The following is a 22,950-nucleotide window of genomic DNA, read 5'->3' as shown; positions in this document are numbered from 1 at the left end:
AGTAGAGGTGACAGCTGGGATCAGAGTAGAGGTGACAGCTGGGATCAGAGTTGAAGTGACAGCTGGGATCAGAGTAGAGGTGACAGCTGGGATCAGAGTAGAGGTGACAGCTGGGATCAGAGTTGAAGTGACAGCTGGGATCAGAGTAGAGGTGACAGCTGGGATCAGAGTTGAAGTGACAGCTGGGATCAGAGTTGAAGTGACAGCTGGGATCAGAGTAGAGGTGACAGCGGGGATCAGAGTTGAAGTGACAGCTGGGATCAAAGTTGAAGTGACAGCTGGGATCAGAGTAGAGGTGACAACTGGGATCAGAGTTGAAGTGACAGCTGGGATCAGAGTAGAGGTGACAGCTGGGATCAGAGTTGAAGTGACAGCTGGGATCAGAGTAGAGGTGACAGCTGTGATCAGAGTTGAAGTGACAGCTGGGATCAGAGTAGAGATGACAGCTGGGATCAAAGTTGAAGTGACAGCTGGGATCAGAGTAGAGATGACAGCTGGGATCAGAGTAGAGGTGACAGCTGGAATCAGAGTAGAGATGACAGCTGGGATCAGAGGAGAGATGACAGCGGGGATCAGAGGAGAGATGACAGCGGGGATCAGAGTAGAGATGACAGCTGGGATCAGAGTAGAGATGACAGTTGGGATCAAAGTTGAAGTGACAGCTGGGATCAGAGTAGAGATGACAGCTGGGATCAGAGTAGAGGTGACAGCTGGAATCAGAGTAGAGATGACAGCTGGGATCAGAGGAGAGATGACAGCGGGGATCAGAGTAGAGATGACAGCTGGGATCAGAGTAGAGATGACAGCTGGGATCAGAATAGAGATGACAGTTGGGATCAGAGTTGAAGTGACAGCTGGGATCAGAGTAGAGGTGACAGCTGTGATCAGAGTTGAAGTGACAGCTGGAATCAGAGTAGAGATGACAGCTGGGATCAGAGGAGAGATGACAGCGGGGATCAGAGTAGAGATGACAGCTGGGATCAGAGTAGAGATGACAGCTGGGATCAGAATAGAGATGACAGTTGGGATCAGAGTTGAAGTGACAGCTGGGATCAGAGGAGAGATGACAGCTGGGATCAGAGTAGAGATGACAGCTGGGATCAGAGTAGAGATGACAGCTGGGATCAGAATAGAGATGACAGTTGGGATCAGAGTTGAAGTGACAGCTGGGATCAGAGTAGAGGTGACAGCTGTGATCAGAGTTGAAGTGACAGCTGGGATCAGAGTAGAGATGACAGCTGGGATCAGAGTAGAGATGACAGCTGGAATCAGAGTAGAGATGACAGCTGGGATCAGAGTAGAGATGACAGTTGGGATCAAAGTTGAAGTGACAGCTGGGATCAGAGTAGGGGTGAGAGCTGAAGGTAGAGGTGACAGCTGGGATCAGAGTAGAGGTGAGAGCTGGGATCAGAGTTGAAGTGACAGCTGGGATCAGAGTTGAAGTGACAGCTGGGATCAGAGTAGAAGTGACAGCTGGGATCAGAGTAGAGGTGACAGCTGGGATCAGAGGAGAGATGACAGCGGGGATCAGAGTAGAGATGACAGCTGGGATCAGAGTAGAGATGACAGCTGGGATCAGAATAGAGATGACAGTTGGGATCAGAGTTGAAGTGACAGCTGGGATCAAAGTAGAGATGACAGCTGGGATCAGAGTAGAGATGACAGCTGGAATCAGAGTAGAGATGACAGCTGGGATCAGAGGAGAGATGACAGCGGGGATCAGAGTAGAGATGACAGCTGGGATCAGAGTAGAGATGACAGCTGGGATCAGAGTAGAGATGACAGCTGGGATCAGAGTAGAGGTGACAGCTGGGATCAGAGGAGAGATGACAGCGGGGATCAGAGTAGAGATGACAGCTGGGATCAGAGTAGAGATGACAGCTGGGATCAGAATAGAGATGACAGTTGGGATCAGAGTTGAAGTGACAGCTGGGATCAGAGTAGAGATGACAGCTGGGATCAGAGTAGAGATGACAGCTGGGATCAGAGTAGAGGTGACAGCTGTGATCAGAGTTGAAGTGACAGCTGGGATCAGAGTAGAGATGACAGCTGGGATCAGAGTAGAGATGACAGCTGGAATCAGAGTAGAGATGACAGCTGGGATCAGAGGAGAGATGACAGCGGGGATCAGAGTAGAGATGACAGCTGGGATCAGAGTAGAGATGACAGTTGGGATCAAAGTTGAAGTGACAGCTGGGATCAGAGTAGAGGTGAGAGCTGAAGGTAGAGGTGACAGCTGGGATCAGAGTAGAGGTGAGAGCTGGGATCAGAGTTGAAGTGACAGCTGGGATCAGAGTTGAAGTGACAGCTGGGATCAGAGTAGAAGTGACAGCTGGGATCAGAGTAGAGATGACAGCTGGGATCAGAGTAGAGATGACAGCGGGGATCAGAGTAGAGATGACAGCTGGGATCAGAGTAGAGGTGAGAGCTGGGATCAGAGTTGAAGTGACAGCTGGGATCAGAGTAGAGGTGACAGCTGGGATCAGAGTTGAAGTGACAGCTGGGATCAGAGTAGAGATGACAGCTGGGATCAGAGTAGAGATGACAGCTGGAATCAGAGTAGAGATGACAGCTGGAATCAGAGTAGAGATGACAGCTGGGATCAGAGGAGAGATGACAGCGGGGATCAGAGTAGAGATGACAGCTGGGATCAGAGTAGAGATGACAGTTGGGATCAAAGTTGAAGTGACAGCTGGGATCAGAGTAGAGATGACAGCTGGGATCAGAGGAGAGATGACAGCGGGGATCAGAGTAGAGATGACAGCTGGGATCAGAGTAGAGATGACAGTTGGGATCAAAGTTGAAGTGACAGCTGGGATCAGAGTAGAGATGACAGCTGGGATCAGAGTAGAGGTGACAGCTGGAATCAGAGTAGAGATGACAGCTGGGATCAGAGGAGAGATGACAGCGGGGATCAGAGTAGAGATGACAGCTGGGATCAGAGTAGAGATGACAGTTGGGATCAGAGTTGAAGTGACAGCTGGGATCAGAGTAGAGGTGAGAGCTGGGATCAGAGTAGAGGTGAGAGCTGGGATCAGAGTTGAAGTGACAGCTGGGATCAGAGTTGAAGTGACAGCTGGGATCAGAGTAGAGGTGAGAGCTGAAGGTAGAGGTGACAGCTGGGATCAGAGTAGAGGTGAGAGCTGGGATCAGAGTTGAAGTGACAGCTGGGATCAGAGTTGAAGTGACAGCTGGGATCAGAGTAGAGATGACAGCGGGGATCAGAGTAGAGATGACAGCTGGGATCAGAGTTGAAGTGACAGCTGGGATCAGAGTAGAGGTGACAGCTGGGATCAGAGTTGAAGTGACAGCTGGGATCAGAGTTGAGGTGACAGCTGGGATCAGAGTAGAGGTGAGAGCTGGGATCAGAGTTGAAGTGACAGCTGGGATCAGAGTTGAAGTGACAGCTGGGATCAGAGTAGAGGTGAGAGCTGAAGGTAGAGGTGACAGCTGGGATCAGAGTAGAGGTGAGAGCTGAAGGTAGAGGTGACAGCTGGGATCAGAGTAGAGGTGACAGCTGGGATCAGAGTAGAGATGACAGCTGGGATCAGAGTAGAGGTGACAGCTGGGATCAGAGTAGAGGTGACAGCTGGGATCAGAGTTGAAGTGACAGCTGGGATCAGAGTAGAGGTGACAGCTGGGATCAGAGTAGAGGTGACAGCTGGGATCAGAGTTGAAGTGACAGCTGGGATCAGAGTAGAGGTGACAGCTGGGATCAGAGTTGAAGTGACAGCTGGGATCAGAGTAGAGGTGAGAGCTGAAGGTAGAGGTGACAGCTGGGATCAGAGTAGAGGTGAGAGCTGGGATCAGAGTTGAAGTGACAGCTGGGATCAGAGTTGAAGTGACAGCTGGGATCAGAGTAGAGGTGACAGCTGGGATCAGAGTTGAAGTGACAGCTGGGATCAGAGTTGAAGTGACAGCTGGGATCAGAGTAGAGGTGACAGCTGTGATCAGAGTAGAGATGACAGCTGGGATCAGAGTAGAGGTGACAGCTGGGATCAGAGTTGAAGTGACAGCTGGGATCAGAGTAGAGGTGACAGCTGGGATCAGAGTAGAGGTGACAGCTGGGATCAGAGTTGAAGTGACAGCTGGGATCAGAGTAGAGGTGACAGCTGTGATCAGAGTAGAGATGACAGCTGGGATCAGAGTAGAGGTGACAGCTGGGATCAGAGTTGAAGTGACAGCTGGGATCAGAGTAGAGGTGACAGCTGGGATCAGAGTAGAGGTGAGAGCTGGGATCGGAGTTGAAGTGACAGCTGGGATCAGAGTTGAAGTGACAGCTGGGATCAGAGTAGAGGTGAGAGCTGAAGGTAGAGGTGACAGCTGGGATCAGAGTAGAGGTGACAGCTTGGATCAGAGTAGAGATGACAGCTGGGATCAGAGTAGAGATGACAGCTGGGATCAGAGTAGAGGTGACAGCTGGGATCAGAGTAGAGATGATAGCTGGGATCAGAGTTGAAGTGACAGCTGGGATCAGAGTTGAAGTGACAGCTGGGATCAGAGTTGAAGTGACAGCTGGGATCAGAGTAGAGGTGAGAGCTGAAGGTAGAGTTGGGCTGACAGATGAAGCAGAATGAACACAGCTGAAAAGAGAGTGAGCACAGCTGGAAGTAGAGAAGTGACAACAGCTGGATTTAGAGTGAAGAGGGTCTCAAGATAGAGTGAACAAAAGTGGAGTCACAGAAGTGAGGCGAGCTGGAGACAGTATAGTGACCTGAGCCGGAGGAGTGAGGGCATCTCTGGTCAGAGTGAACCCAGCAGGAACTGATCACAGCTGTGGTTTGAGTGGTAAAGAGAGGCGGCTGGTCATGTCTGCGCTCAGCGTGGAGCACTCGTCCATGTCACTGCGTGTGCGTGTCATGTCTACTCACCAGGGACAGAGTGAGTCGACTTCCGGCGCTCTTGTGGTAACGCTCAGAGTTACCAAACTGCAGCTCCTCCCAGCGGATCCTCCACAGCATGCTGGCCAGCTCCTTCTCCAACATCAGCTTCCTGCAAGAGGGGAGGGAGGGGGTATCAGTGACAGGTGTGACAGGAACAACATCAGCGATCCTCTCATTAACCAACAGCTTCCATGGCCAGTGACCGTCGCAACAGGCAGCAGCAACCATGGCCAGAGTAACGACTGTATCAATGGCCAGAGTGACATGAAGAGCAGCGGTGACTGTTGCCTAGAATCAGCATCAATGGCCAGAGTAACACGACAGTATCAATGGCCAGAGTAACACGACAGTATCAATGGCCAGAGTAACACGACAGTATCAATGGCCAGAGTAACACGACAGTATCAATGGCCAGAGTAACACGACAGTATCAATGGCCAGAGTAACACGACAGTATCAATGGCCAGTGTAACAGGAAGAGCAGCGGTTACTGGTGCCTAGAATCAGCATCAATGGCCAGAGTAACACGACAGTATCAATGGCCAGAGTAACACGACAGTATCAATGGCCAGAGTAACACGACAGTATCAATGGCCAGAGTAACACGACAGTATCAATGGCCAGAGTAACACGACAGTATCAATGGCCAGAGTAACACGACAGTATCAATGGCCAGTGTAACAGGAAGAGCAGCGGTTACTGGTGCCTAGAATCAGCATCAATGGCCAGAGTAACACGACAGTATCAATGGCCAGAGTAACACGACAGTATCAATGGCCAGAGTAACACGACAGTATCAATGGCCAGAGTATCACGACAGTATCAATGGCCAGAGTAACACGACAGTATCAATGGCCAGAGTATCACGACAGTATCAATGGCCAGAGTAACACAACAGTATCAATGGCCAGAGTATCACGACAGTATCAATGGCCAGAGTAACACGACAGTATCAATGGCCAGAGTATCACGACAGTATCAATGGCCAGAGTAACATGACAGTATCAATGGCCAGAGTATCACGACAGTATCAATGGCCAGAGTATCACGACAGTATCAATGGCCAGAGTATCACGACAGTATCAATGGCCAGAGTATCACGACAGTATCAATGGCCAGAGTAACACGACAGTATCAATGGCCAGAGTAACACGACAGTATCAATGGGCAGAGTAACACGACAGTATCAATGGCCAGAGTAACACGACAGTATCAATGGCCAGAGTAACACGACAGTATCAATGGCCAGAGTATCATGACAGTATCAATGGCCAGAGTAACACGACAGTATCAATGGCCAGAGTATCACGACAGTATCAATGGCCAGAGTATCACAACAGTATCAATGGCCAGAGTATCACGACAGTATCAATGGCCAGAGTATCACGACAGTATCAATGGCCAGAGTATCACGACAGTATCAATGGCCAGAGTAACACGACAGTATCAATGGCCAGAGTAACACGACAGTATCAATGGCCAGAGTAACATGACAGTATCAATGGCCAGAGTATCACGACAGTATCAATGGCCAGAGTAACACGACATTATCAATGGCCAGAGTAACACGACATTATCAATGGCCAGAGTAACACGACAGTATCAATGGCCAGAGTAACACGACAGTATCAATGGCCAGAGTATCATGACAGTATCAATGGCCAGAGTATCACGACAGTATCAATGGCCAGAGTAACACGACAGTATCAATGGCCAGAGTATCACGACAGTATCAATGGCCAGAGTAACACGACAGTATCAATGGCCAGAGTAACACGACAGTATCAATGGCCAGAGTATCATGACAGTATCAATGGCCAGAGTAACACGACAGTATCAATGGCCAGAGTAACATGACAGTATCAATGGCCAGAGTATCACGACAGTATCAATGGCCAGAGTAACACGACAGTATCAATGGCCAGAGTATCACGACAGTATCAATGGCCAGAGTAACATGACAGTATCAATGGCCAGAGTATCACGACAGTATCAATGGCCAGAGTAACACGACAGTATCAATAGCCAGAGTAACACGACAGTGTATCACGACAGTATCAATGGCCAGAGTAACACGACAGTATCAATGGCCAGAGTATCACGACAGTATCAATGGCCAGAGTATCACGACAGTATCAATGGCCAGAGTAACACGACAGTATCAATAGCCAGAGTAACACGACAGTGTATCACGACAGTATCAATGGCCAGAGTAACACGACAGTATCAATGGCCAGAGTATCACGACAGTATCAATGGCCAGAGTATCACGACAGTATCAATGGCCAGAGTAACACGACAGTATCAATGGCCAGAGTAACACGACAGTATCAATGGCCAGAGTAACACGACAGTATCAATGGCCAGAGTAACACGACAGTATCAATGGCCAGAGTATCATGACAGTATCAATGGCCAGAGTAACACGACAGTATCAATGGCCAGAGTATCACGACAGTATCAATGGCCAGAGTATCACGACAGTATCAATGGCCAGAGTATCACGACAGTATCAATGGCCAGAGTATCACGACAGTATCAATGGCCAGAGTATCACGACAGTATCAATGGCCAGAGTAACACGACAGTATCAATGGCCAGAGTAACACGACAGTATCAATGGCCAGAGTAACATGACAGTATCAATGGCCAGAGTATCACGACAGTATCAATGGCCAGAGTAACACGACAGTATCAATGGCCAGAGTAACACGACAGTATCAATGGCCAGAGTAACACGACAGTGTATCACGACAGTATCAATGGCCAGAGTAACACGACAGTATCAATGGCCAGAGTATCACGACAGTATCAATGGCCAGAGTATCACGACAGTATCAATGGCCAGAGTAACACGACAGTATCAATGGCCAGAGTAACACGACAGTATCAATGGCCAGAGTAACACGACAGTATCAATGGCCAGAGTAACACGACAGTATCAATGGCCAGAGTATCATGACAGTATCAATGGCCAGAGTAACACGACAGTATCAATGGCCAGAGTATCACGACAGTATCAATGGCCAGAGTATCACGACAGTATCAATGGCCAGAGTATCACGACAGTATCAATGGCCAGAGTATCACGACAGTATCAATGGCCAGAGTATCACGACAGTATCAATGGCCAGAGTAACACGACAGTATCAATGGCCAGAGTAACACGACAGTATCAATGGCCAGAGTAACATGACAGTATCAATGGGCAGAGTATCACGACAGTATCAATGGCCAGAGTAACACGACAGTATCAATGGCCAGAGTAACACGACAGTATCAATGGCCAGAGTAACACGACAGTATCAATGGCCAGAGTAACACGACAGTATCAATGGCCAGAGTATCATGACAGTATCAATGGCCAGAGTATCACGACAGTATCAATGGCCAGAGTAACACGACAGTATCAATGGCCAGAGTATCACGACAGTATCAATGGCCAGAGTAACACGACAGTATCAATGGCCAGAGTAACACGACAGTATCAATGGCCAGAGTATCATGACAGTATCAATGGCCAGAGTAACACGACAGTATCAATGGCCAGAGTAACATGACAGTATCAATGGCCAGAGTATCACGACAGTATCAATGGCCAGAGTAACACGACAGTATCAATGGCCAGAGTATCACGACAGTATCAATGGCCAGAGTAACACGACAGTATCAATGGCCAGAGTAACACGACAGTATCAATGGCCAGAGTAACACGACAGTATCAATGGCCAGAGTATCATGACAGTATCAATGGCCAGAGTAACACGACAGTATCAATGGCCAGAGTAACACGACAGTATCAATGGCCAGAGTAACACGACAGTATCAATGGCCAGAGTAACATGACAGTATCAATGGCCAGAGTATCACGACAGTATCAATGGCCAGAGTAACACGACAGTATCAATAGCCAGAGTAACACGACAGTGTATCACGACAGTATCAATGGCCAGAGTAACACGACAGTATCAATGGCCAGAGTAACACGACAGTATCAATGGCCAGAGTATCACAACAGTATCAATGGCCAGAGTAACACGACAGTATCAATGGCCAGAGTATCACAACAGTATCAATGGCCAGAGTAACACGACAGTATCAATGGCGAGAGTATCACAACAGTATCAATGGCCAGAGTATCACGACAGTATCAATGGCCAGAGTAACACGACAGTATCAATGGCCAGAGTAACACGACAGTGTATCACGACAGTATCAATGGCCAGAGTAACACGACAGTATCAATGGCCAGAGTAACACGACAGTATCAATGGCCAGAGTATCACGACAGTATCAATGGCCAGAGTAACACGACAGTATCAATGGCCAGAGTATCACTACAGTATCAATGGCCAGAGTATCACGACAGTATCAATGGCCAGAGTATCACAACAGTATCAATGGCCAGAGTAACACGACAGTATCAATGGCCAGAGTAACACGACAGTATCAATGGCCAGAGTAACACGACAGTATCAATGGCCAGAGTAACACGACAGTATCAATGGCCACAGTAACACGACAGTATCAATGGCCAGAGTAACACGACAGTATCAATGGCCAGAGTAACATGACAGTATCAATGGCCAGAGTAACACGACAGTATCAATGGCCAGAGTAACACGACAGTATCAATGGCCAGAGTAACAGGAAGAGCAGCGGTGACTGGTGCCTAGAATCAGCATGAATGGTCAGTGTAAGAGAAACAACATCAATGACCAGCGTTCCAGAAAGGTCAGAAGTGACTGGAACATAGCAACAAATTCAATGGCCAGTGTTACAGAAACAGCAGCAGTGGCTGGTGCGTAGTAACAACGTCAATGGCCAGTGCAATAGCAACAGCATCAATGGCCAGAGTGATAGGAAGAGCAGGGGTGATTGATGCTTAGTAACAGCATCAATGGCCAGAGTGATAGGAAGAGCAGGGGTGACTGATGCTTAGTAGCAGCATCAATGGCCAGAGTGATAGGAAGAGCAGGGGTGACTGATGCTTAGTAACAGCATCAATGGCCAGCGTGATAGGAAGAGCAGGGGTGACTGATGCTTAGTAACAGCATCAATGGCCAGCGTGATAGGAAGAGCAGGGGTGACTGATGCTTAGTAACAGCATCAATGGCCAGCGTGATAGGAAGAGCAGGGGTGACTGATGCTTAGTAACAGCATCAATGGCCAGCGTGATGGGAAGAGCAGGGGTGACTGATGCTTAGTAACAGCATCAATGGCCAGTGTGATAGGAAGAGCAGGGGTGACTGATGCTTAGTAACAGCATCAATGGCCAGCATGATAGGAAGAGCAGGGGTGACTGATGCTTAGTAACAGCTTCAATGGCCAGCGTGATAGGAAGAGCAGGGGTGACTGATGCTTAGTAACAGCATCAATGGGCAGAGTGATAGGAAGAGCAGGGGTGACTGATGCTTAGTAACAGCATCAATGGCCAGCGTGATAGGAAGAGCAGGGGTGACTGATGCTTAGTAACAGCATCAATGGGCAGAGTGATAGGAAGAGCATGGGTGACTGATGCTTAGTAACAGCATCAATGGCCAGCGTTATAGGAAGAGCAGGGGTGACTGATGCTCAGTAACAGCATCAATGCCCAGCGTGATAGGAAGAGCAGGGGTGACTGATGCTCAGTAACAGCATTAATGGCCAGCGTGATAGGAAGAGCAGGGGTGACTGATGCTCAGTAACAGCATTAATGGCCAGCGTGATAGGAAGAGCAGGGGTGACTGATGCTTAGTAGCAGCATCCATGGCCAGAGTGATAGGAAGAGCAGGGGTGACTGATGCTTAGTAGCAGCATCAATGGCCAGAGTGATAGGAAGAGCAGGGGTGACTGATGCTTAGTAGCAGCATCAATGGCCAGTGTGATAGGAAGAGCAGGGGTGACTGATGCTTAGTAGCAGCATCAATGGCCAGAGTGATAGGAAGAGCAGGGGTGACTGATGCTTAGTAGCAGTATCAATGGCCAGAGTGATAGGAAGAGCAGGGGTGACTGATGCTTAGTAGCAGCATCAATGGCCAGAGTGATAGGAAGAGCAGGGGTGACTGATGCTTAGTAGCAGCATCAATGGCCAGAGTGATAGGAAGAGCAGGGGTGACTGATGCTTAGTAGCAGCATCAATGGCCAGAGTGATAGGAAGAGCAGGGGTGACTGATGCTCAGTAACAGCATCAATGACCAGCGTGATAGGAAGAGCAGGGGTGACTGATGCTTAGTAGCAGCATCAATGGCCAGAGTGATAGGAAGAGCAGGGGTGACTGATGCTTAGTAGCAGCATCAATGGCCAGAGTGATAGGAAGAGCAGGAGTGACTGATGCTTAGTAGCAGCATCAATGGCCAGAGTGATAGGAAGAGCAGGGGTGACTGATGCTTAGTAGCAGCATCAATAGCCAGAGTGATAGGAAGAGCAGGGGTGACTGATGCTTAGTAGCAGCATCAATGGCCAGAGTGATAGGAAGAGCAGGAGTGACTGATGCTTAGCCATTGATAGGACGAGCAGGGGTGACTGATGCTTAGTAACAACATCAATGGCCAGAGTGATAGGAAGAGCAGGGGTGACATGATGCTTAGTAGCAGCATCAATGGCCAGAGTGATAGGAAGAGCAGGGGTGACTGATGCTTAGTAGCAGCATCAATGGCCAGAGTGATAGGAAGAGCAGGAGTGACTGATGCTTAGCCATTGATAGGACGAGCAGGGGTGACTGATGCTTAGTAACAACATCAATGGCCAGAGTGATAGGAAGAGCAGGGGTGACTGATGCTTAGTAGCAGCATCAATGGGCAGAGTGATAGGAAGAGCAGGGGTGACTGATGCTTAGCCATTGATAGGAAGAGCAGGGGTGACTGATGCTTAGCCATTGATAGGAAGAGCAGGGGTGACTGCTGCTTAGTAGCAGCATCAATGGCCAGAGTGATAGGAAGAGCAGGGGTGACTGATGCTTAGTAACAACATCAATGGCCAGAGTGATAGGAAGAGGAGGGTAATTGATGCTTAGTGGAGAAGTGTGGCTCAATGGTTAGAGCGGCAGACCTTGATGCAGAACGCTGGCCAGGGACCCGGGTTCGATTCCCGCCTCGGCGGGGTCGGGCTTAAATTCCTCTGACCGGATATTCTCGCCTCAGTGCCGAATCTAAGCATGGGCCCCACGCTGCAACTCTGGGCAATAGCTTGCTTAGTCTCCACAACGGCCCCCGATGCACAAGGGATGCCTGGTTTCACCATGGGATGCCCAGGAGTGGACACCTCACAAGGAAAAGCCAGGAGGGGTTCCCTTGTGGTAGGAGTACAAGCGCCGGGATGCCTCCGGGTTACTGTTCGCGCTATACAAATACAACACATAACAGCATCAATGGCCAGAGTAATACGAAGAGCAGGGGTGACTGATGCTTAGTAGCAGTATCAATGGCCAGAGTAATACGAAGAGCAGGGGTGACTGATGCTTAGCCATTGATAGGACAAGCAGGGGTGACTGATGCTTAGTAACAACATCAATGGCCAGAGTGATAGGAAGAGCAGGGGTGACTGATGCTTAGTAAAAACATCAATGGCCAGCTTGAAAGGAAGAGCAGGGGTGACTGATGCTTAGTAGCAGTATCAATGGCCAGAGTGATAGGAAGAGCAGGGGTGACTGATGCTTAGTAGCAGCATCAATGGCCAGAGTGATAGGAAGAGCAGGGGTGACTGATGCTTAGTAACAACACCAATGGCCAGCTTGAAAGGAAGAGCAGGGGTGACTGATGCTTAGTAGCAGCATCAATGGCCAGCGTGATAGGAAGAGCAGGGGTGACTGATGCTTAGTAGAAGCATCAATGGCCAGAGTGATAGGAAGAGCAGGGGTGACTGATGCTTAGTAACAACACCAATGGCCAGCTTGAAAGGAAGAGCAGGGGTGACTGATGCTTAGTAGCAGTATCAATGGCCAGAGTGATAGGAAGAGCAGGGGTGACTGATGCTTAGTAACAACATCAATGGCCAGAGTGATAGGAAGAGCAGGGGTGACTGATGCTTAGTAACAACATCAATGGCCAGCTTGAAAGGAAGAGCAGGGGTGACTGATGCTTAGTAGCAGTATCAATGGCCAGAGTAATACGAAGAGCAGGGGTGACTGATGCTTAGCCATTGATAGGACAAGCAGGGGTGACTGATGCTTAGTAACAACATCAATGGCCAGAGTGATAGGAAGAGCAGGGGTGACTGATGCTTAGTAACAACATCAATGGCCAGCTTGAAAGGAAGAGCAGGGGTGACTGATGCTTAGTAGCAGTATCAATGGTCAGAGTGATAGGAAGAGCAGGGGTGACTGATGCTTAGTAGCAGCATCAATGGCCAGAGTGATAGGAAGAGCAGGGGTGACTGATGCTTAGTAACAACATCAATGGCCAGCTTGAAAGGAAGAGCAGGGGTGACTGATGCTTAGTAGCAGTATCAATGGCCAGAGTGCTAGGAAGAGCAGGGGTGACTGATGCTTAGTAACAACATCAATGGCCAGAGTGATAGGAAGAGCAGGGGTGACTGATGCTTAGTAACAACATCAATGGCCAGCTTGAAAGGAAGAGCAGGGGTGACTGATGCTTAGTAGCAGTATCAATGGCCAGAGTAATACGAAGAGCAGGGGTGACTGATGCTTAGCCATTGATAGGACAAGCAGGGGTGACTGATGCTTAGTAACAACATCAATGGCCAGAGTGATAGGAAGAGCAGGGGTGACTGATGCTTAGTAACAACATCAATGGCCAGCTTGAAAGGAAGAGCAGGGGTGACTGATGCTTAGTAGCAGTATCAATGGCCAGCGTGATAGGAAGAGCAGGGGTGACTGATGCTTAGTAGCAGCATCAATGGCCAGAGTGATAGGAAGAGCAGGGGTGACTGATGCTTAGTAACAACATCAATGGCCAGCTTGAAAGGAAGAGCAGGGGTGACTGATGCTTAGTAGCAGTATCAATGGCCAGAGTGATAGGAAGAGCAGGGGTGACTGATGCTTAGTAGCAGCATCAATGGCCAGAGTGATAGGAAGAGCAGGGGTGACTGATGCTTAGTAGCAGCATCAATGGCCAGAGTGATAGGAAGAGCAGGGGTGAATGATGCTTAGTAACAACATCAATGGCCAGCGTGATAGGAAGAGCAGGGGTGACTGATGCTTAGTAACAGCTTCAATGGCCAGAGTGATAGGAAGAGCAGGGGTGACTGATGCTTAGTAGCAGCATCAATGGCCAGAGTGATAGGAAGAGCAGGGGTGACTGATGCTTAGTAACAACATCAATGGCCAGAGTGATAGGAAGAGCAGGGGTGACTGATGCTTAGTAGCAGCATCAATGGCCAGAGTGATAGGAAGAGCAGGGGTGAATGATGCTTAGCCATTGATAGGAAGAGCAGGGGTGACTGATGCTTAGCCATTGATAGGAAGAGCAGGGGTGACTGATGCTTAGCCATTGATAGGAAGAGCAGGGGTGACTGCTGCTTAGTAGCAGCATCAATGGCCAGAGTGATAGGAAGAGCAGGGGTGACTGATGCTTAGTAACAACATCAATGGCCAGAGTGATAGGAAGAGGAGGGTAATTGATGCTTAGTGGAGAAGTGTGGCTCAATGGTTAGAGCGGCAGACCTTGATGCAGAACGCTGGCCAGGGACCCGGGTTCGATTCCCGCCTCGGCGGGGTCGGGCTTAAATTCCTCTGACCGGATATTCTCGCCTCAGTGCCGAATCTAAGCATGGGCCCCACGCTGCAACTCTGGGCAATAGCTTGCTTAGTCTCCACAACGGCCCCCGATGCACAAGGGATGCCTGGTTTCACCATGGGATGCCCAGGAGTGGACACCTCACAAGGAAAAGCCAGGAGGGGTTCCCTTGTGGTAGGAGTACAAGCGCCGGGATGCCTCCGGGTTACTGTTCGCGCTATACAAATACAACACATAACAGCATCAATGGCCAGAGTAATACGAAGAGCAGGGGTGACTGATGCTTAGCCATTGATAGGACAAGCAGGGGTGACTGATGCTTTGTAACAACATCAATGGCCAGAGTGATAGGAAGAGCAGGGGTGACTGATGCTTAGTAACAACATCAATGGCCAGCTTGAAAGGAAGAGCAGGGGTGACTGATGCTTAGTAGCAGCATCAATGGCCAGCGTGATAGGAAGAGCAGGGGTGACTGATGCTTAGTAGCAGCATCAATGGCCAGAGTGATAGGAAGAGCAGGGGTGACTGATGCTTAGTAACAACATCAATGGCCAGCTTGAAAGGAAGAGCAGGGGTGACTGATGCTTAGTAGCAGTATCAATGGCCAGAGTGATAGGAAGAGCAGGGGTGACTGATGCTTAGTAACAACATCAATGGCCAGAGTGATAGGAAGAGCAGGGGTGACTGATGCTTAGTAACAACATCAATGGCCAGCTTGAAAGGAAGAGCAGGGGTGACTGATGCTTAGTAGCAGTATCAATGGCCAGAGTAATACGAAGAGCAGGGGTGACTGATGCTTAGCCATTGATAGGACAAGCAGGGGTGACTGATGCTTAGTAACAACATCAATGGCCAGAGTGATAGGAAGAGCAGGGGTGACTGATGCTTAGTAACAACATCAATGGCCAGCTTGAAAGGAAGAGCAGGGGTGACTGATGCTTAGTAGCAGTATCAATGGCCAGCGTGATAGGAAGAGCAGGGGTGACTGATGCTTAGTAGCAGCATCAATGGCCAGAGTGATAGGAAGAGCAGGGGTGACTGATGCTTAGTAACAACATCAATGGCCAGCTTGAAAGGAAGAGCAGGGGTGACTGATGCTTAGTAGCAGCATCAATGGCCAGCGTGATAGGAAGAGCAGGGGTGACTGATGCTTAGTAGCAGCATCAATGGCCAGAGTGATAGGAAGAGCAGGGGTGACTGATGCTTAGTAACAACATCAATGGCCAGCTTGAAAGGAAGAGCAGGGGTGACTGATGCTTAGTAGCAGTATCAATGGCCAGAGTGATAGGAAGAGCAGGGGTGACTGATGCTTAGTAACAACATCAATGGCCAGAGTGATAGGAAGAGCAGGGGTGACTGATGCTTAGTAACAACATCAATGGCCAGCTTGAAAGGAAGAGCAGGGGTGACTGATGCTTAGTAGCAGTATCAATGGCCAGAGTAATACGAAGAGCAGGGGTGACTGATGCTTAGCCATTGATAGGACAAGCAGGGGTGACTGATGCTTAGTAACAACATCAATGGCCAGAGTGATAGGAAGAGCAGGGGTGACTGATGCTTAGTAACAACATCAATGGCCAGCTTGAAAGGAAGAGCAGGGGTGACTGATGCTTAGTAGCAGTATCAATGGCCAGCGTGATAGGAAGAGCAGGGGTGACTGATGCTTAGTAGCAGCATCAATGGCCAGAGTGATAGGAAGAGCAGGGGTGACTGATGCTTAGTAACAACATCAATGGCCAGCTTGAAAGGAAGAGCAGGGGTGACTGATGCTTAGTAGCAGTATCAATGGCCAGAGTGATAGGAAGAGCAGGGGTGACTGATGCTTAGTAGCAGCATCAATGGCCAGAGTGATAGGAAGAGCAGGGGTGACTGATGCTTAGTAGCAGCATCAATGGCCAGAGTGATAGGAAGAGCAGGGGTGAATGATGCTTAGTAACAACATCAATGGCCAGCGTGATAGGAAGAGCAGGGGTGACTGATGCTTAGTAACAGCTTCAATGGCCAGAGTGATAGGAAGAGCAGGGGTGACTGATGCTTAGTAGCAGCATCAATGGCCAGAGTGATAGGAAGAGCAGGGGTGACTGATGCTTAGTAACAACATCAATGGCCAGAGTGATAGGAAGAGCAGGGGTGACTGATGCTTAGTAGCAGCATCAATGGCCAGAGTGATAGGAAGAGCAGGGGTGAATGATGCTTAGCCATTGATAGGAAGAGCAGGGGTGACTGATGCTTAGTAACAGCATCAATGGGAAGAGTGATAGGAAGAGCAGGGGTGACTGATGCTTAGTAACAGCTTCAATGGCCAGCGTGATAGGAAGAGCAGGGATGACTGATGCTTAGTAACAACATCAATGGCCAGCTTGAAAGGAAGAGCAGGGGTGACTGATGCTTAGTAGCAGTATCAATGGCCAGAGTGATAGGAAGAGCAGGGGTGACTGATGCTTAGTAGCAGCATCAATGGGAAGAGTGATAGGAAGAGCAGGGGTGACTGATGCTTAGTAGCAGCATCAATGGCCAGAGTGATAGGAAGAGCAGGGGTGACTGATGCTTAGTAGCAGCATCAATGGCCAGAGTGATAGGAAGAGCAGGGGTGAATGATGCTTAGTAACAACATCAATGGCCAGCGTGATAGGAAGAGCAGGGGTGACTGATGCTTAGTAACAGCTTCAATGGCCAGAGTGATAGGAAGAGCAGGGGTGACTGATGCTTAGTAGCAGCATCAATGGCCAGAGTGATAGGAAGAGCAGGGGTGACTGATGCTTAGTAACAACATCAATGGCCAGAGTGATAGGAAGAGCAGGGGTGACTGATGCTTAGTAGCAGCATCAATGGCCAGAGTGATAGGAAGAGCAGGGGTGAATGATGCTTAGCCATTGATAGGAAGAGCAGGGGTGACTGATGCTTAATAACAACATCAATGGCCAGTGTGATAGGAAGAAGAACAATTGATGGACAGAATGCAGAACAATGTCATATATTCACCCCAGTACAGGGATCTGGGCCTAAATCCATTGTTGTTTTGCTCACGATGCCATTCCAGTTTGGACCCAGCCATATGTAAATCAGTCTAGACTCTGCGCCCAATGGGAACAGTCCAGCCCGAACTGCCAGGCCAGTTTACAATTGTTTGCTGTTCACAAAGGTATTTTACAAGTAGTAGCTTTACGACTGTGGAGTCTCCAGATATAAAAAGAGAGGACTGTGCTATCTATGTGCCTTTGGCAATAGCAAACAATTGTACACGTACACAGAAATATAAGTTTGCCTTAGTGAATTAGCCCCTCAGTCTGTCGGATGGCAGAACCACTGTAGTACCACGGATAGTGGACACGTATGAGGGCCTTCAAAGGATCCACTGTGGAGTCAGGGACAGTGATGGAGAATGAGCAGCCACCATCGATTGGGTAGATGACCACAGCATGGACTGTGGCTCTAAAGTCCACGTTTGGGAGGTTTGGTTTATTCTACATAGAAACAAGAACAGGTACTGGGTTATCAGGGGCTTCTTGGCACAACGTTCTCTGAAGCAGAGGCTGCTGCTGCTGTGAAGGCATGTGACCGGCCACCTGAGACTAGTTGGGAAGTGGAAGAACCTTTCTCAGGTATGTTATGTGTATTTGTATAGCGCTTAACTCACCCAGGAGGGTATCTTGGTGCTGATGCAGGAGCTGTATGGCCGAGCCAGGGTGGGGCTAACTGAAGAACCGGGTCATTAGTTCCCTGGCAGAATTCAAGAGCTGAGGAGGAGGCTCTGAGGTGCAAGGGCAGGTCTTTCCAGGTTTTAGAAGCGAGGTAGAAGGCAGAATGGCCGTATCTGGTTCTGTGTATGGGGGGTTTGTGCGACTCGGAGTCCGGCTGAGCGGAGCTGTCTGGTAGGTTGTGGAAGTTTACATTGACATTAGCTGAGGTATGTATGGACCAATGCTGTGTAAGGCTTTGCAGGTGTGTGTGCATGTATGAGCTTGTTTGGTGCTGACAGGAATTAGAATGAACTGTTTTAGGATCCTGATTACACCTGAATCAGGAATGTGAAAAACAGCTCAGTAGTCGGAGGGCACTCTTATCATTGATGACGAGAATGTCCACTGCATGCCCTCACTTCCGGTGCCACAGAAGTAGGATAAAACAACTTGCAATCTTCTTTGTTAGTAAAATCACAACCATTCAAGCCTCTCTTTCCCACTCCAGCTCACAGTTGGTTTCGAGTCCTTCATCCCTCTTTTCATCTATGGAGGGTCTAGGCCCTTCTCTCTCAGAATTTCCCCATCTGTGTCTTGATACTTCTCTCGAGCTTCTGTCAAGTTTGAAATCTGGCTCTCCTCTTGATCCGTGCCCGGCTAAACATCTGGGGAAGGTGGCACCTGCCTTAAACGCCCTGCTGAACCCTCTTCTGAACTCCTCCCTGTCAACGGGTGTGGTTCCGCAGGCATGGAAACATGCTATGATCCTACCATTGATCAAGAAACCTACCTTAGACCCCCTCATCCATGCCAACTATAGGCCTATTTCCCTTCTCCCTGCTCTGGCGAAAGTGGCCGAGAGATTTGCACATCGGACGATTTCCAATTTCATCAAAGGAAACGATCTGCTGCATGCCACGCAATCTGGGTTCCGTGCAAATTATAGCACGGAGTCGGCTCTTCTCGAGGTCACAGATGCCATCAGGGAAGTACTCGACTCTGGGGGAAGAGCCATGTTGGTAATGCTTGACTTGTCGGCGGCTTTCGACACCATTCCTCACGATCGCTTCCTTGCAAGACTCTGGGAGTGCGGCCTTCGGGGAACGGTGTGGAATTGGCTTAAATCATTTCTGGCCGACCGCCGGCAAACGATCTGGGTGCCCCCTTTCTCCGCTGATATGGCTCCGCTAGAGGTGGGGGTCCCTCAGGGTTCCATTCTCAGCCCCATGCTGTTTAACATCTTTATGGCCCCTCTGGCGGTAGTCGCGGAGTCCTTTGGCGCCCAGATCATATCTTACGCCGATGACACCCAGCTCCTATTCACCTGTGATAGGGGCGGGTCATTCGACGGCATACAGGTCAGGGATTGCCTTGGTGCGGTCTTTGAGTGGTTCAGGTGTAATGGCTTAAAGTGCAATTCCGATAAGTCGGAACTGCTCTTCTTTGGATGCGCCCTTGAACCAGACTGGAAATCTTGGTGGCCATTAGATATGTTTCCCCCTGACAATGTGTCTCTCAAGGCCAAAAACTTGGGAGTGATTGTGGACAGCGAACTGTCGTTTGGGCCACATATTTCGTGCCTTTCGGGTAAATGCTTCGGCATTTTACGGATGCTGAGGAAGTTCCTTCCTTTAGTGTCTTTCCAGCATAGGAAGATAATTGTTCAGGCCTTGATTGGATCTCGACTGGACTATGCAAACGTTCTTTTCTTGGGTCTACCAAAATATCTTTTGACCCGTTTGCAAGTAGTCCAGAATTCGGCAGCCCGTGCCATCTATGGGCTCCCAAGAAGAGCAGGTGCCACTGTCCTTTTGAACACCTTACACTGGCTACCATTCGCAAAGAGAATTCTTTTCAAGAGCCTGACTTTTACCTTCAAAGCTCTACAAGGCACTGGCCCCAAGTACATAGGGAAACGTCTTTCTCGATATGTACCTAGCAGGACTTTGAGATCATCCTGTCTATCTAAGATGACAGTCCCGGCTATCAGGCGTGCAAGGATGGGAGGCCGGTCATTCCGCTATCTAGCTCCAAAGGCTTGGAATGAACTACCACTCTCTCTTAGACAGGCTCCCAGTCTTCTTGTTTTTAGAAAAAATCTTAAAACATGGCTTTTCACCAAATAATGTTTTTTTCTTTCTTTTGTCTGCATTTTAGCTGTTATGTAGTTGTTTTACCTGCTGATACTCTTCGCCAAAGCGCCGGGATGCTCCTAGGAGTAGCCGAGCACTATAGAAGAAATAAATTAACATAACATAACATAACAGGGTTTCTGCAGAGAGGCATGTACTCATGTCCTACGCTTGTTCACCGACCTCATAGGCAAGTAAGATTGCTCTCTGTATCTTTCAGGGTTAGCAAGTGATTGATTCACAGGTCAGCTCATTAGGGTGGGTTCACTGGACCATTCTTCAGGAGACGGAAGGTTTGTCATTTCTCTACGCGTCTTCGAATCTGCCTTGGATGTAACGCTTCGACAAGGTTGAGGTGTAAAGTGAGGACTTCACTGGTCAAGACCTTCTGGCAGTGGGTGCGAGGAGGTCATTTATGTGGTGGTCCTCGTGCCAACGAGAATGTGCGAGAGGTGATGGTCACAATGCTGCTCTATGTGGTTCTGGTGATGCAGTATCTGGTATGTTTCTGGAGCTCCACTTGTTGATCGAGGAATGTGTGGTGCAAGTCATTGGAAGGGATGGCAAGGGGGCCGATTCACAAAAGTAATCTAAGACAAAATCCTAATTTTACGACTTTCGGTATTCACAGAAGGCATTTAGGAGTACTAAAGTTAGGATTTTGTCTCAGTTAATCCTAAATTTTGGTCTTAAATTTAATTTAAGATTAACTGTGTCACATTCCTAACTTTACTCCTCCTAAATGCCTTCTGTGAATACCGAAAGTCATAAAGTTAGGATTTTGTCTTAGATTACTTTTGTGAATAGAGCCCAAGGTGGTTAACTGCTGTGTGGAGAGCTGCTTCTTTATTTCACTCTTCTGTGATGGTTGTACGTCTCGGGCTGCTCTGCCCATGGCCATGAAGTTACCGCGAGCACACAAAAGTGTTTTCAGGTGTGCTACATCTTCTAAAGATTGTGTTGTGTGCCATGCCAGTCTACTCAAGTGTCATGTGTGAACCAGCCCATGGAAAGAGTTGAGTTTGTTGTCTAGTTTCGGTGGTGCCTGTGCTTCCAGCGTGGCTGTTCTGATGGGGTTCAGCGATTCCAGGAGTAGGCCAAGTGCAGCTGTGAGGGAGGAGGATGATGCGAGGGTTGATGGGCAGGTCTTTGAGCAAGTGCAAGCTCTGAAGGCTTGGGGGGTGAAAGGGTGTTAAGGAAGGTGATTGGAAGCTACAGTAGTGTGTCCAGTCCATGGTGTTGGTGAAAGGCTCTTAAGCAGGGGCATGTCTGTGAATGTCAGATTGAGGGTGTTGCCTCTGGTGTGCCTTCGTTCAGTGCTTTGTCGCTTTGTGTAATGCTGCTACAGACAGCGAGGGAGCGGTAAGGAGCGCTCAGACACAGCATCAGCGGACCTACCTGAAGATAAGGAAGCTGGAGATCCCGAAGATGACGAAGGTGAGACCAGTGCCCAAGGCCACAATGGCCAAGGTGGAGAGCTGATCTGAAAGAAATGAGATCAGTGACTGCAGTGGGACCATCTGACCAAATCAAGAGCTCCACTGCTCACAGGGCACTGTGGATGCCCATCCGGTCGGAGGATCCCTGATGATGTACTCATGCTCTGATATAACCCAGTCTGAGGGAGCCCTGATGATGATCTCACGCTCTGATATAACCCAGTCCGAGGGAGCCTGCTGATGCACTTACGCTGCGATATAACCCAGTCCGAGGGAGCCCTTATGATGCACTCATGCTCTGATATAACTCAGTCTGTAGGAGCCCTGATGATGCACTCATGCTCTGATATAACCCAGTCTGAGGGAGCCCTGATGATGCACTCATGCTCTGATATAACCCAGTCTGAGGGAGCCCTGATGATGCTCTCACGCTCTTATATAACCCAGTCCGAGGGAGCCCGGCTGATGCACTTACGCTGCGATATAACCCAGTCTGAGGGAGCCCTGATGATGCACTCATGCTCTGATATAACTCAGTCTGTAGGAGCCCTGATGATGCATTCTCGCAGTTATATAACCCAGTCCGAGGGAGCCCGGCTGATGCACTCACGCTGTGATTCAACCCAGTCCGAGGGAGCCCGGGCTGATGCACTCACACTGTGATATAACCCAGTCCGAAGGAACCCTGATGATGCACTCACGCTGTGATATAACCCAGTCCGAGGGAGCCCTGATGATGCACTCACGCTGTGATATAACCCAGTCTGAGGGAGGCCTGATGATGCACTCATGCTCTGATATAACTCAGTCTATAGGAGCCCTGATGATGCACTCACGCTGTGATATAACCCAGTCTGAGGGAGCCCTGATGGTGCACTCACACTGTGATATAACCCAGTCCGAGGGAGCCCTGATGATGCACTCTCGCTGTGATATAACCCAGTCCGAGGGAGCCCGGCTGATGCACTCACGCTGTGATATAACCCAGTCCGAGGGAGCCCGGGCTGAAGCACTCACGCTGTGATATAACCCAGTGCGAAGGAGCCCTGATAATGCACTCACACTGTAATATAACCCAGTCCGAAGGAGCCCTGATGATGCGCTCACACTGTGATATACTCACGCTTTAATATAACCCAGTC

General features: G+C 49.2%; 1 protein-coding gene across 1 annotated transcript in view; it reads right to left on the bottom strand.

Moving 5' to 3' along the window:
- Nucleotides 1-22,950, bottom strand: part of NPR2 (natriuretic peptide receptor 2) — a 409,403-nt gene that overhangs the window by 126,722 nt on the left and 259,731 nt on the right. The window contains exons 6-7 of the mRNA XM_078677701.1: nt 21,768-21,852; nt 4,872-4,992 (exon numbers count right to left, since the gene is read on the bottom strand). Coding sequence (XP_078533827.1) covers nt 4,872-4,992; nt 21,768-21,852 — 206 coding nt within the window. The remainder of the gene's footprint in view (nt 1-4,871; nt 4,993-21,767; nt 21,853-22,950) is intronic.

The sequence above is a fragment of the Lissotriton helveticus genome, chromosome 2_1 (genome assembly GCF_964261635.1).
Source record: "Lissotriton helveticus chromosome 2_1, aLisHel1.1, whole genome shotgun sequence".
Taxonomy (NCBI): Eukaryota; Metazoa; Chordata; class Amphibia; order Caudata; family Salamandridae; genus Lissotriton; species Lissotriton helveticus.
This window is presented reverse-complemented; position numbering and strand designations above follow the sequence as displayed.